At 54.1% G+C, this 12,195-nt stretch overlaps 1 protein-coding gene across 4 annotated transcripts in view; it reads left to right on the forward strand.

The window, feature by feature from the left end:
* Positions 1–12,195, forward strand: part of MYH11 (myosin heavy chain 11) — a 127,332-nt gene that overhangs the window by 90,751 nt on the left and 24,386 nt on the right. For all 4 annotated transcript variants that reach the window (XM_086375622.1, XM_086375620.1, XM_086375623.1 and 1 more), the window contains 11 exons: positions 480–673; positions 2,315–2,436; positions 2,559–2,628; positions 2,757–2,917; positions 4,272–4,380; positions 6,766–6,897; positions 6,989–7,195; positions 8,496–8,633; positions 9,817–9,940; positions 10,349–10,520; positions 11,955–12,167. In XM_086375622.1, coding sequence (XP_086231748.1) covers positions 480–673; positions 2,315–2,436; positions 2,559–2,628; positions 2,757–2,917; positions 4,272–4,380; positions 6,766–6,897; positions 6,989–7,195; positions 8,496–8,633; positions 9,817–9,940; positions 10,349–10,520; positions 11,955–12,167 — 1,642 coding nt within the window. The remainder of the gene's footprint in view (positions 1–479; positions 674–2,314; positions 2,437–2,558; positions 2,629–2,756; positions 2,918–4,271; positions 4,381–6,765; positions 6,898–6,988; positions 7,196–8,495; positions 8,634–9,816; positions 9,941–10,348; positions 10,521–11,954; positions 12,168–12,195) is intronic.

Below are 12,195 nucleotides of genomic sequence, written 5' to 3' on the forward strand. Positions count from 1 at the left end.
CAATGCAGGAGACCTGGGTTCAATCCCTGGGTTGGGAAGATCCCTTGGAGAAAGGAACGGCTACCCACTCCAGTATTCTGGCCTGGAGAATTCCATGGACTGTCCATGGGGTTGCAAAGAGTCGGACACGACTGAGTGACTCACTTTCACAGAAGGAGAAACTGAGGCACAAAATGGCACCAGGCCAAGGCGGTGGCAAGAACAGGATTTACTCCCAAGTCTCTGTGACAGTGTCGAAGAGAATGTGTTCTTTTAGTCATTCGGGAGTTCTCAGGGTCTCAGAAATACGTAATACTTGGAAAGCAACCCCCGACACCTTCCTTTACCTATCGCTAGAGAGAATGTGGTGGGGGTGGAGGAAAGAACCCCATGAGAATGAGCAGGGGACCTGGGGTCTCCACGCTCCAGGCTGGTCCCCTGGCCTGCTGTGGGGGTGCAGAGCCCCTGGTGGGCTGACGCCACCCTTCATGTGCCCGCAGTGGACCGCATCGTGGGGCTGGACCAGATGGCCAAGATGACGGAGAGCTCGCTGCCCAGCGCCTCCAAGACCAAGAAGGGCATGTTCCGCACGGTGGGGCAGCTGTACAAGGAGCAGCTGGGGAAGCTGATGACCACGCTGCGGAACACCACACCCAACTTCGTGCGCTGCATCATCCCCAACCACGAGAAGAGGGTGAGGCTGCCGCCCCGCTTCTCGGGACATCCTCAGAGTCTGCAGGGAAAGGGGATGCAGGCTGGGCTACAGGGGCAGGAGGAAAGCCAGACCCCCCACCCTGAGGGCTCCATCTGACACAAGTGGGAGGCACTCCTTTCTCGTCCAAGAGGCAGAAGGCAAGAGAGGAAGGGAGAATGCTCCCGGGGACTTTGAGCCCTGGAGTGGCTGCACATGGTATCAGATCACTCGTTCACTAATATTTACTGTAATATTTACAGTAAACATTATTCAGCTAATATTTGCTGAGCTCCCCCTGTGCCAGGTGCTGGGGATTCGGAGCTGGATAGACTGTAGTCCTTGCTGGCAGGTGTCATAATCTAGGCTAGGGGTGCTTAGCTGGGGGGCAATTGTGTGCCCTCCCTTCCCCCACTGGGGAGATTTGGCCATGTCTGAAGGCAGTGGCAACCCATTCCACTGGAAAATCCTACTCTTGCCTGGAAAATCCCATGGACGGAGGAGCCTGGTAGGCTGCAGTCCATGGGGTCGCTAAGAGTCGGACACGACTGAGCGACTTCACTTTCACTTTTCTCTTTCATGCATTGGAGAAGGAAATGGCAACCCACTCCAGTGTTCCTGCCTGGAGAATCCCAGGGACGGCGGAGCCTGGTGGGCTGCCGTCTATGGGGTCACACAGAGTCGGACACGACTGAAGCGACTTAGCAGCAGCAGCAGCCGCAGAAGACATTTTTAACTGAAAGGGGGGCTATAATTGGCATCCAGCGCACAGAAGCCAGGGATGCTGCTAAACATCCTGTAGCACACAGAGCCGCTCCCCCTGCAACCACAGAGAATTATCCAGCCCAAGACGTCCGTAGTGCTGAGTTATGGGAGAGGGGGACACACCAGCTGAGGAGGTCATGTGGTAAATTACGAGAATACCAAAGAGCCAGGGGTCCCACTCAAAACTCAGGGCTCAGAGAAAGCTTCTTAAAGGATGTGAACTCGGTAACTCGGAGGGCAGGGTCGGGAGGGCATCCTAGGCAGAGGGAACAGAATAAGCAAAGACGTGGAGGTGAGACGTGGAGGTGAAGGTCTGGGTGAAGAAACTCCAGGTGGGTCGTTCCGTATTGACCTGTGATGGTGTGAGGCAGGGATGGGGGAGATGAGGCCAGAATGCTGGGCAGGGCTTAGATTGTGGCGTTCCTGGGGTTAACAGGGCTTGGCACTCCTTCTGTAAGATGTTATCAGGGGACGTGCCATGATCAGATTTGCATTTTAGAAACCAACTGAGGCAATGGGAGAGCCAGGACAGGGTGGGAAAACAGTACAAGGCTACTGTGGCCATCAGGGCAGGAGAAGAGGGTGGCGAGTGGATGGCAGTGGTGAGAGAAGTGGGTGGATGGGGAGATGTTTGGGAGGTCGGAGCCATAGAACTGGCGATGGGCAGGAAGCGAGGGAGGGGGAGGTGACAGGGAGGAAGCCTCAGGTGATGCTGGTGCCAACCAGAATGAGAGACGGCACCAGACCCTCAGCTGAGCTCTCACCTGGTGCCCCCAGTGATCCTCCCCATGGGCTGGCGAGGTGGGGCACTGGGCCTGAGATTTGGGGCTTGCTGCTCCCTGAGGCCCCGGCAGCCCACCGCCCTTTGCATCTTTGCAGTCGGGCAAGCTGGACGCCTTCCTGGTGCTAGAGCAACTGCGGTGCAACGGGGTCTTGGAAGGCATCCGAATCTGCCGCCAGGGCTTCCCCAACAGGATCGTCTTCCAGGAGTTCCGCCAACGGTGAGCCTGCCAGGCTGGTGAGGGTGGGGCGGGGGAGCGGGTGCGGGGAGCAGGCTCAGAGGAGGGACAGACTGATGACAACGCAGATGCACTTGGTCGTGACTCCTGCCCTGTGTCTCAAGGTACGAGATCCTGGCCGCCAATGCCATTCCCAAAGGCTTCATGGACGGGAAGCAGGCCTGCATCCTGATGGTGAGCCTGGTCCCCAGCCCCTCCCCAGAAATCCACTTGCAGACCTCCGGGACCCTCCTTAAACACACTTAACCCCCTGCCAAGTGGCAGAGCCGAGAACAGGAACTCTCCCCTCCTTCCTTCCGCAGATCAAAGCCCTGGAACTCGACCCCAACTTGTACAGGATCGGGCAGAGCAAAATCTTCTTCCGAACCGGGGTCCTGGCCCACCTGGAAGAGGAGCGAGACCTAAAGATCACCGACGTCATCATGGCCTTCCAGGCGATGTGTCGCGGTTACCTGGCCAGAAAGTAAAGACCTGCATGCTGTCGCCTCCCTGCAAACACAGACCAGAAGCACAGAATTTCAGGCGGTTTTCTGGCCTCATGTCCTGATCCCTGATTCTAGAGCAGAGGCCATCTGCTCGAAGATGTCACTGATTGAATGGCTGCCTTTTCTTGAGGGGAAGGAAATGCTACCACTTTAAAAATATGTGCTAGTTACAAGGACAGGGCAGGAAGGGCTTAAGACCACGGGCTGTGGAGAGTTAGACATGGGTTCTATTCTGGCTTCCCTGCTTATTTGGTGAAGAACCTTGGGAAAGTTACTTTACCTCTCTGAGCCTCAGGAAAATGAGTATAATCACTCCTGCCTCGTAAACTTGTTTTAATGAGAGGGAGTCAATGAAATACTGCGTATAAACAGTTGAGAACAAAGCTGGTTATCATTTAAGAAGTGTGAGAATATGATAAAGTACCTGAGGAAGGTGTATTGGTATCTATACCCCCATGTCCAAATGGGATTCATAAGGCATGGTCTTGCCCTGGTGCTCCCTCTGTTTTGGGAAACCGGGGCCTGGGTGAGGGCTAGGGTTCCTCCATGAAACTCACACCCCAAACAGGACTGCAGGGGCTGATGGAGTTGCCCTAGTCCAGGGCATGTGTCATCAGGAGGTACAGACCACATACTCATCTGATCGTGTCAAGCTGATTCATTGCCAGGTAGACTCAGGATGGTCAAGGCCAGATCTGGGGAGCGCTTGGTCCTGGGACAGACCTAACCTGTTAAGTGTCATAACTAAATTCTCTGTTGTCACCACTCCCACTTGCAGACTGACTGGGGAGATTTTATTCTTCAAGTTCACCCACGTCCAAGATGGCAGCCGCAATGGCAGCCAGTCAGAGACAAGAGGATGGTGTTCATTAATAGCCCTTAAATAGGAGGGGTGCTGGTTCTGTGTCAGGCCTGGGAGTTTAAAACACACCCGAGGAAACGATAGGTTTTTCAGACTCTCAGCTTTGGGGAAGATGTGGTACAGATGAGGCTGTTGGATGCCCCTCAGGCATGGTGTAGCATGGGTTGATTTCCTAGGTGTTACCGGGACCACAGATCTGAATTCAGGAAATTTTGTGAGCCTCGGGTCTTCCTTGCCCACTGAGAAAGGCTGTGGCCTCCAGATGATATATACTTGTACTGATGCTCAGAGCTTGCTGGAGAATCTGGGCTAGAGAGAATGGGGGGATGTCCTTGTGCAAGTCTCAAAATCACAAGCCACACAGACGTGTCCTGCTCTCAGGATGCTGCGGGGCTGGATGCTGTGACAGTGCAGTGAGGTGTGTGTTGGGCCGAGCAGGTCTTCTCACGCTTCCACTTCCCTCTCCCCAGGGCCTTTGCCAAGAGGCAGCAGCAGCTGACGGCCATGAAGGTGATTCAGAGGAACTGCGCCGCCTACCTCAAGCTGCGGAACTGGCAGTGGTGGCGGCTCTTCACCAAAGTGAGTGCATCCTCATCCCAAGCCCCCTTCCACCCACCTCTCCCAAGTCCTGGGTCTTCCCTGGGACGCTGCCCACATGGGACTGGAGGTGGTGGATAGCAGGCTTGCAACTGAGAGCTCAAAACCAAACCTTCCCCATTGGCGATTCTCTGGGCTTGAGAAGAGCCCCCTCTTTGGCATGTGGGTTACAGCCGTGACCTTAACCCAGACCCAGAGCACTTCCATCACCACAATGCTATGCTAATGCTAAGTCGCTTCAGTTGTGTCCGACTCTGTGCAACCCCATAGATGGCAGTCCACCAGGCTCTGCCATCCCTGGGATTCTCCAGGCAAGAATACTGGAGTGGGTTGCCATTTCCTTCTCCAATGCATGAAAAAGAAAAGTGAAAGTGAAGTCGTTCAGTCGTGTCCGACTCTTAGCGACCCCATGGACTGCAGCCTACCAGGCTCCTCTGTCCATGGATTTTCCAGGCAAGAGTACTGGAGTGGGGTGCCATTGCCTTCTCTGTCCATCACCACAAGGATCCCTCCTATTGCCCATTTATAGCTCTGCCCACTTCCCTCCACAGTCCCGGCAAGCACAAATGTGTTCCCTATTTCTGTACTTTTGTCATCTCAAGAATATTATGTTAACGGGGTCCCGTAGTTATGTCACTGGGGCTTCCCTGATAGCTCAGTTGGCAAAGAATCTGCCTGCAATGTGGGAGACCCTGGTTCAATTCCTGAGTGGGGAAGACCTGCTGGAGAAGGGATAGGCTACCCACTCCAGTTGTTAGGCTTCCCTTGTGGCTCAGTTGGTAAAGAATCCGCCTGCAATGCAGGAGAGCTGGGTTCAATCCCTGGGTTGGGAAGATCCCCTGGAGAAGAGAATGGCTACCCACTCCAGTATTCTGGCCTGGGGAATTCCATGGACCGTATAATCCATGGGGTCGCAGAGTCGGACACCACTCAGCGACTTTCACTTTGTCACAAAGCATCATTCTCTGGACAGCCCTCCATCCAGCGTGTTGTGTGTATCCACTGTTTGTTTCTCTGGGTACAGCTTGGTCTTGCAGCATCGATGGCTGTTACGAGTCTGTTGGGCAAAGACTTGCTCTGTGGGGACGGACACAGCTTCCTCTTAGGTGCCCTTGAGTCTGTTGATGGGCACAAAGCTTTTCCACTGAGTGACTATGTGTTGAATGGCCACTGTGCACCAGGCGCGTGTGAAGGGCTGGGGATACCCTGGCTTCATGAATATTCTAGGTGAGTGGAGGAGTAGGTGATAGGTAATCGCAGGAAATGATGCCCATGGCAGACTGGGGTCAGTGCAGGAAGGAAACTGCAGTGTATCAAACACGGTTTCCTCTAGTGCCGGGTGGGGCTTGAACACAAGGAGTTAGGAGTCTGCCTGCTGAAGAGCAGTGAGGGGAAGCTGCTTTTTGGAAATGTTCACTCCCATCAACCCAACTTCTGGAAGCTCCTAAAAAAACCACCCGCAATAAAGAAAATAAAAAATGAAGGGCATTCATTTACAAAAGCAAAATTTCAATGCCCAGCCCTGGCAGACTGACTCATAACAGCTCATCCATCAATGGGATACTTTCAATCGCTAAAAATGATGATATTTAAAAATCAAGTTGTAACACTGACGTGACCGCAGGGGTGACAATTATCCTGTCGTTTTTAGTAATAAAAGCGGCACGTAGGGAATTCCCTGATGGTCCAGTGGTTAGGACTCCATGCTTTCGCTGCAGAGGGCCTGGGTTCCATCTCTGGTCTGCAAACTAAGGTCCCTCAAGCCTCATGGCATGGCAAAAAAACTTTCTTAATTAAAAAAACATTTTTTTAAGTACATGTAACGCTGGGCAGCGTGGTCTCGGTGTATTTTTTTAGTGTGCAGGACAAAGGGCTAGAAGGAGATGCTGATAGGGCCAGTAACGGGAGGCAGGATGTGGGGGACTTTCCTCTCCTTTTCCCTTTGGAAGGAAACACAGCAGTTTGTCAGCAGCAGTTCTCACTCAGGATGGGACTAAATGGGGGGAGGCGAGACTTCTCCTGTCACTTTGCACCTCTTCCTGTTGCTCTAGGATTTTTCAGTCTCGGCATATTGGTTGATATTGGCATATGTTGATATTTTGGGATGGGTAATTCTGTGTCACGGAGGCTGTCCTGAGAATTCTAGAATGTTGAGCAGCATTCCTGGCCTCTACGCACCAGATGCCAGTAGCATCCCCCTGCCCACCTAGTTGTGACAGCTAACACCGTCCCCAGAAACTGCCAAATATCCTGAGGGGCTGCAGGTGGAATAAAATTGTCCCTGGCCGAGAACCATTGATTTACTTACTATGAGAGTGTATCCCTTGTGCCATGGAGACAACTGATGGGCTGACCCTCTGTGTGCAGGTGAAGCCCCTGCTGCAGGTGACTCGGCAGGAGGAGGAGATGCAAGCCAAGGAGGATGAGCTGCAGAAAACCAAGGAGCGGCAGCAGAAGGCCGAGAGCGAACTCAAGGAGCTGGAGCAGAAACACTCGCAGGTACCGGCCCGGGAGCCTGGCTGACGCTGCAGAGGGCAGGCCGCCTGCCCCCGTGGGGCTCACCACCTGTCTCCCCGCCCCCTGCCTGCAGCTGACGGAGGAGAAGAACCTGCTGCAGGAGCAGCTGCAGGCGGAGACGGAGCTGTACGCCGAGGCCGAGGAGATGCGGGTCCGGCTGGCAGCCAAGAAGCAGGAGCTGGAGGAGATCCTGCACGAGATGGAGGCCCGCCTGGAGGAGGAGGAAGACCGGAGCCAGCAGCTGCAGGCAGAACGGAAGAAGATGGCCCAGCAGATGCTGGTAAGGCGCTGCGGGGGCTGCCCTCGGTGGTGCCAAAACCCTTGACTCTCGCTGCAGACCTGTGAGGTGCATCTGATGATGTGTGTCCCCACTGGACTGAGATAGAGACTCAGGCTTGGAGAGGAGCAGCCCTCTGCCTACACAGGTCTCCTTGGGAGCCTGCTATGTCCTGCTGCCCTGCCTTCCATGCGCAAACACGTTTCTCCTAATAGCCACCCTGTGTGAGGGGTAATTGTATCAGTAAGCTACTGCTGCAGAACAAAAAGCTCCAAGACTCAGCAGCTTAGAAATAAGAAGCATTTAGGACTTCTCTGCTGGACCAGTAGTAAGAATCTCCTGCCAGTGCAGGGGGACACGGGTTCGCTCCCTGGCCCAGGAAGATCCCACGTGTTGTGGGGCCTGTGTGCCACAACTACTGAGCCGCACTCCAGAGCCCGTGAGCTGTAATTGCCGAGCCCACATGCCAAAGCTGCTGAAGCCCACATGCCTAGAGCCTGTGCTCTGCAGCAAGAGAACCCACCGTGATGAGAAGCCCACACACCACAACCAGAGAAAGCTGGACCCAGCACACCCGAAAATAAATAAATTTAAAAATATATTTTTTTTGGTAAATGAAATACTAAACATTTATCTCCCACAGTCATGACTCTGAGAGTGGCTTAGCTGAATGATTCTGGCTTAGAGCTTCTCATGAGATTGCAGTTGTGATGTCAGCCTGGGCTGCAGTCTTCTGAAGGCTTGACTGGGCCTTGAGGATCCCCTTCCAGGGGTGAGTGAGCCGTCACTCACATGGCTGTAGGCAGGAGACCTCAGTTCCTTGTTCCGTGGGCTTCTCCACAGGGCTGCTCGGGTGTCCTCACAGTATGGCAGCTTGCTTTCCCTGGACAGAGCGAATGGAGGGAAAACAGGGGAGGAAGCTGCAATGCCTCCTATAGCCTAGTCTCTGACTTACACACGCCATCGCTTCCTCTTGATTTTGTTAGAAGCAAGTCATTAAGCCCAGCTGACATTCAAGGGGAGAAGAATTACACTCCACCTGTTGAAGGGAAGAGTATCAAAGAATTTGTGGACATATTTTTAAAACCACCATGGTATCTATTCTCCCCACTTTACAGATGAGGAGACTGAGGCTCCACAAAGCAAAGTGGTTTACTCAGACCTTTTCTTTCTGATGAAAAGAGACTGCAGAGCACTGCAGGGAGCCATGAGGTCCAGCCTCTGTATCCATGAGTCCCCAGAGCTCCGGGAGAGTAGATTTTGGGTTAAACAAGGCTGTAATTCTTTTCCCTCCCCCACAAAGGACCTGGAGGAACAGCTGGAGGAAGAGGAAGCTGCCAGGCAGAAGCTACAACTTGAGAAGGTCACAGCTGAGGCCAAGATCAAGAAACTGGAGGATGATATTCTGGTCATGGATGATCAGAACAATAAACTGTCAAAAGTGAGTGGGTTTGGACGTCCCTGGTGGTCCAGTGGTTAGACTCCACTGCATGGGGGAGTGGGTTCAGTCCCTAGTCAGGGAACTAAGATCCCACATGCCCTGGAATGTGGCCAAAAATTAAAAAAAGTGAGTGGGGTTGAGTGTCTGGATTAAAATGACAGGCTCATCAGGACTATGGATACCTTCAGATACCTTCCCTTTTTTAGCCAGGTACAAGGAATTAAAGGCCAAACAAGCAGTTATCTCTGGTGCTGATGTGGCAGCCTTGTGGCCACTGTCAGGATGCAAGCATGCCATGGATGGGGTCCCTGGTGGTCCCAACAGTGCCAGGGCCACCGTGGAGCAAGCGTCAGGAACACCACAACCAATGCAACCCCCAAGTTGTGCAAGGGAGGGCGGGCAATGTGCCTGAGACCAGGGGGCCCCCCCTCACATTCTCACCACCCACTTCCAGTTCCTAACAGAGGACCAGCTGTACTGGTATTGAGGGGCTTCTGGGATGTGAGACTTTCAGCCCCCAAACCAGAAAAGTCCCAAGATGAGTCGGTCACCCTAGTCAGTATCCACTAAGCAGCCCCACTGTGAGTGGACTGCCTTTAGTCCTGGATGCCAGCTGGGCACTGACTGTGAGACAGGCTTGGTGTCAGGGGCAGGGCGTGCACGGTGCAGGAGAACCTAATCCTCGAAGGGCTTATGTTCTAGAGAGACAACAAGTAGATGATTGTACAAGCAACCAGTAATTGCCATCATGATTGCTACCCTCTTCTAAGAGCAGAGCACTAGGGGATGGAGGTGGGGCATTCAGGGAAGGCTTCCTGGAGGAGGTGACATTTCAGTGGAAACCTGAAGAATGAGGAGCAGTTAGAGGGGGTGGAGGCACATCCCAGACAGATGGTCCCGCCTGTTTGCAAGGGCCCTGAGGCCTGTGGTAAGAAAGGAAAGAGGGCCCCTTGGCTGGGACATGAAGTTGAGGGGTGGAGGGGCCTGAGGTGGGGAGTGGCTAGTCTTTGGAAAGCATTATTGTTGAGGAACTTATTTTTCCCCCTTTAAAACTCTAGGTTGCATTTGGTTATAGTGTAGATTATCCTTTCAACTGTTTATCTGGAAGTTACTAACAGTGAAACATAGGCCCCAGAGAAAAGGAAAAAAACTAATGATATTTCTTTTTCTTTTCCCTCAAAAGGAGCGAAAACTCCTTGAAGAGAGGATTAGTGACTTAACAACAAATCTTGCAGAAGAGGAAGAAAAAGCCAAGAATCTTACCAAACTGAAAAACAAGCACGAATCTATGATTTCAGAACTGGAAGGTAAAATGGCTTCTGGCGAGGTTCTGAAGGGGATATTTTATTTTATTTTTTGTTAACACCAAAACCATTTTGTATTGGGGTATAGCCACTTAACAATGTTGTGATAGTTTCAGGTTAACAGTGAAGGGGGTTATTTTAAAAGTAGGAAAATAAGACAGGACATTTGAGAATGGTGGATTACAGCAGGAAAGAGACAGTTCTACCTGGCTGCCTGCTCACCCTTAGGGAACACACACATTCATTCTAGAAGATGCTTGGCACCAGGGCTGACTTTCCTTCCACAAGAGCGTGGTGCGGGTGGGATGGTTCCTGTGTGTGTGTGTGTGTGAAGTGCCCGAGCAGGAAGGCTCGTCCTCCAGGGGTTTCTTGGGTAGTGTCCACCCCTGAAGGGCCCTGGCTTTTGCGCAGTGCGGCTGAAGAAGGAGGAGAAGAGCCGGCAGGAGCTGGAGAAGCTCAAGAGGAAGCTGGATGGGGAGGCCAGCGACTTGCACGAGCAGATCGCAGAACTGCAGGCGCAGATCGCCGAGCTCAAGATGCAGCTGGCCAAGAAGGAGGAGGAGCTGCAGGCGGCCCTGGGCAGGTACAAGGCCGCCGCGGGCAGGTCCAGTGTGTGCGTGTGCCCCAGGGCCCCTGCCGGCCTGCAGGGGGGGGGCGCCTGGCCCTCCTCCTCCTCCAGGCAGGCCTCCATCTCACGTGAAGTGGCCCCGCCCTGGCCGCCCAGGTGCCTTGCGGGAACCTCGCCTTTGGCCTTCTTCTCTCCCTACCAAGCTCATCCTCTCTACTGCCACTGTGCCCGCCTCTTGGGTGCCCATCCTTCGTCATCTGCACCCCAGCCCTGGATTTCTGGTTGCACAAAGAAGCCGTTCCATGGGCACCACAAACACCACGTGTCTGAGGCTGGGAGGACCCTGCTGTCCCCGGCTGTCTCCCTCTGAGGCCCCTCTTTATGTGAACACCAGTCTCCTCCCGAGCTTTTGCCCCTTCTCTTCCCGCCCAGGGTACAGCAGACTCGGCCCGTTCCATGTGGGGTGTCCCCCGCCCACTTTTCTGCACCTCCTTCTCCCAGCTCGGAGCTGGGGGTGCTCTAACAGCCTCCCCGGGGGCCTAAGAGCAGCGACTCACAGTTACTTACCTGCTCCCCGTGTGCTGAGCTCTGCTCGAGCGGTGTCTTTACCAACGCCTGGCCGGATGTGCTGCTGCACCTCCAGTCACTGAGGAGGAAGCTGGGCCAGGGGAGGTGAAGGAACCTGGGCCAGTCGCCTGGCTTTGGAGAGACGGGCTGGGAGTCGCTTTCGGTTGGTCCCCTGGCCAGCTCTCTCTCAGCTGGTTTGTGCCAGGCGACAGTGCTAGGGTGATGGGCCACCTCGTGTCTTCCCTCCACTGGTCCCCTTCCATCCACTGTGGACGAAACTGGAAGCAGCCCCACCGTGGTCAGGAGGGAGCTCCCTTCCATTCTTTCAGATCAAGGCTCCCCTCTCCCACCCTGACCAGATCAAGGCTCCCCACCTCCCACCCTGACCCGCAGTCACCGTCTCCCCTGGTGTTAACATCCCCACCCCCAACAAGCAGTGCCTGGCCAAGCACTTTGCAAATGGAAGGAAGAATCAACCAGTAGTTACTGGGGAGGAACACTTGCCTGACACTCAGAAAGCATCTGTTGGGCTCCTGCTGGGGACAAGGCACCATGCTGAGACAGTGCAAAGCACTCTCTGTCTGTGTCTCTGTCTGTTTCTGCCTCACTTTCACACACACACACACGCACACACACACACACGTGCAGCACGACCTGTTTTCTTACATCAGCCCTCGGAAACTACAGCCTGCATGAACCTCCAAGCAGTCCAACATGGCAAGAAGGGGCCTTGTGTGTCTCGGGACCTGAATAGAACATGTTCTGATATCTGTGGAACCCAAATGACTGCTTCCAGAAAACCATTTTCGGCGACCTCGTGGGATGAACAGCAGGGGGCCTAGGGACCCCAGGGTCTTAGTTCCGGTGATCTGTCCCTGGCAGGCTGGACGACGAAATGGCTCAGAAGAACAATGCCCTGAAGAAGATCCGGGAGCTGGAAGGTCACATCTCAGACCTCCAGGAGGACCTGGACTCAGAACGGGCCGCGAGGAACAAGGCGGAGAAGCAGAAGCGGGACCTGGGGGAGGAGCTGGAGGCGCTGAAGACGGAGCTGGAAGACACGCTGGACAGCACGGCCACCCAGCAGGAGCTCAGGTGAGGAGCCCCCACCTGGCCGGCCGGC

Source organism: Bos grunniens, chromosome 25 (assembly GCF_055505025.1).
Source record: "Bos grunniens cultivar Pamir isolate PY7600 chromosome 25, Bosgru_T2T1.0, whole genome shotgun sequence".
Classification (NCBI taxonomy): Eukaryota; Metazoa; Chordata; class Mammalia; order Artiodactyla; family Bovidae; genus Bos; species Bos grunniens.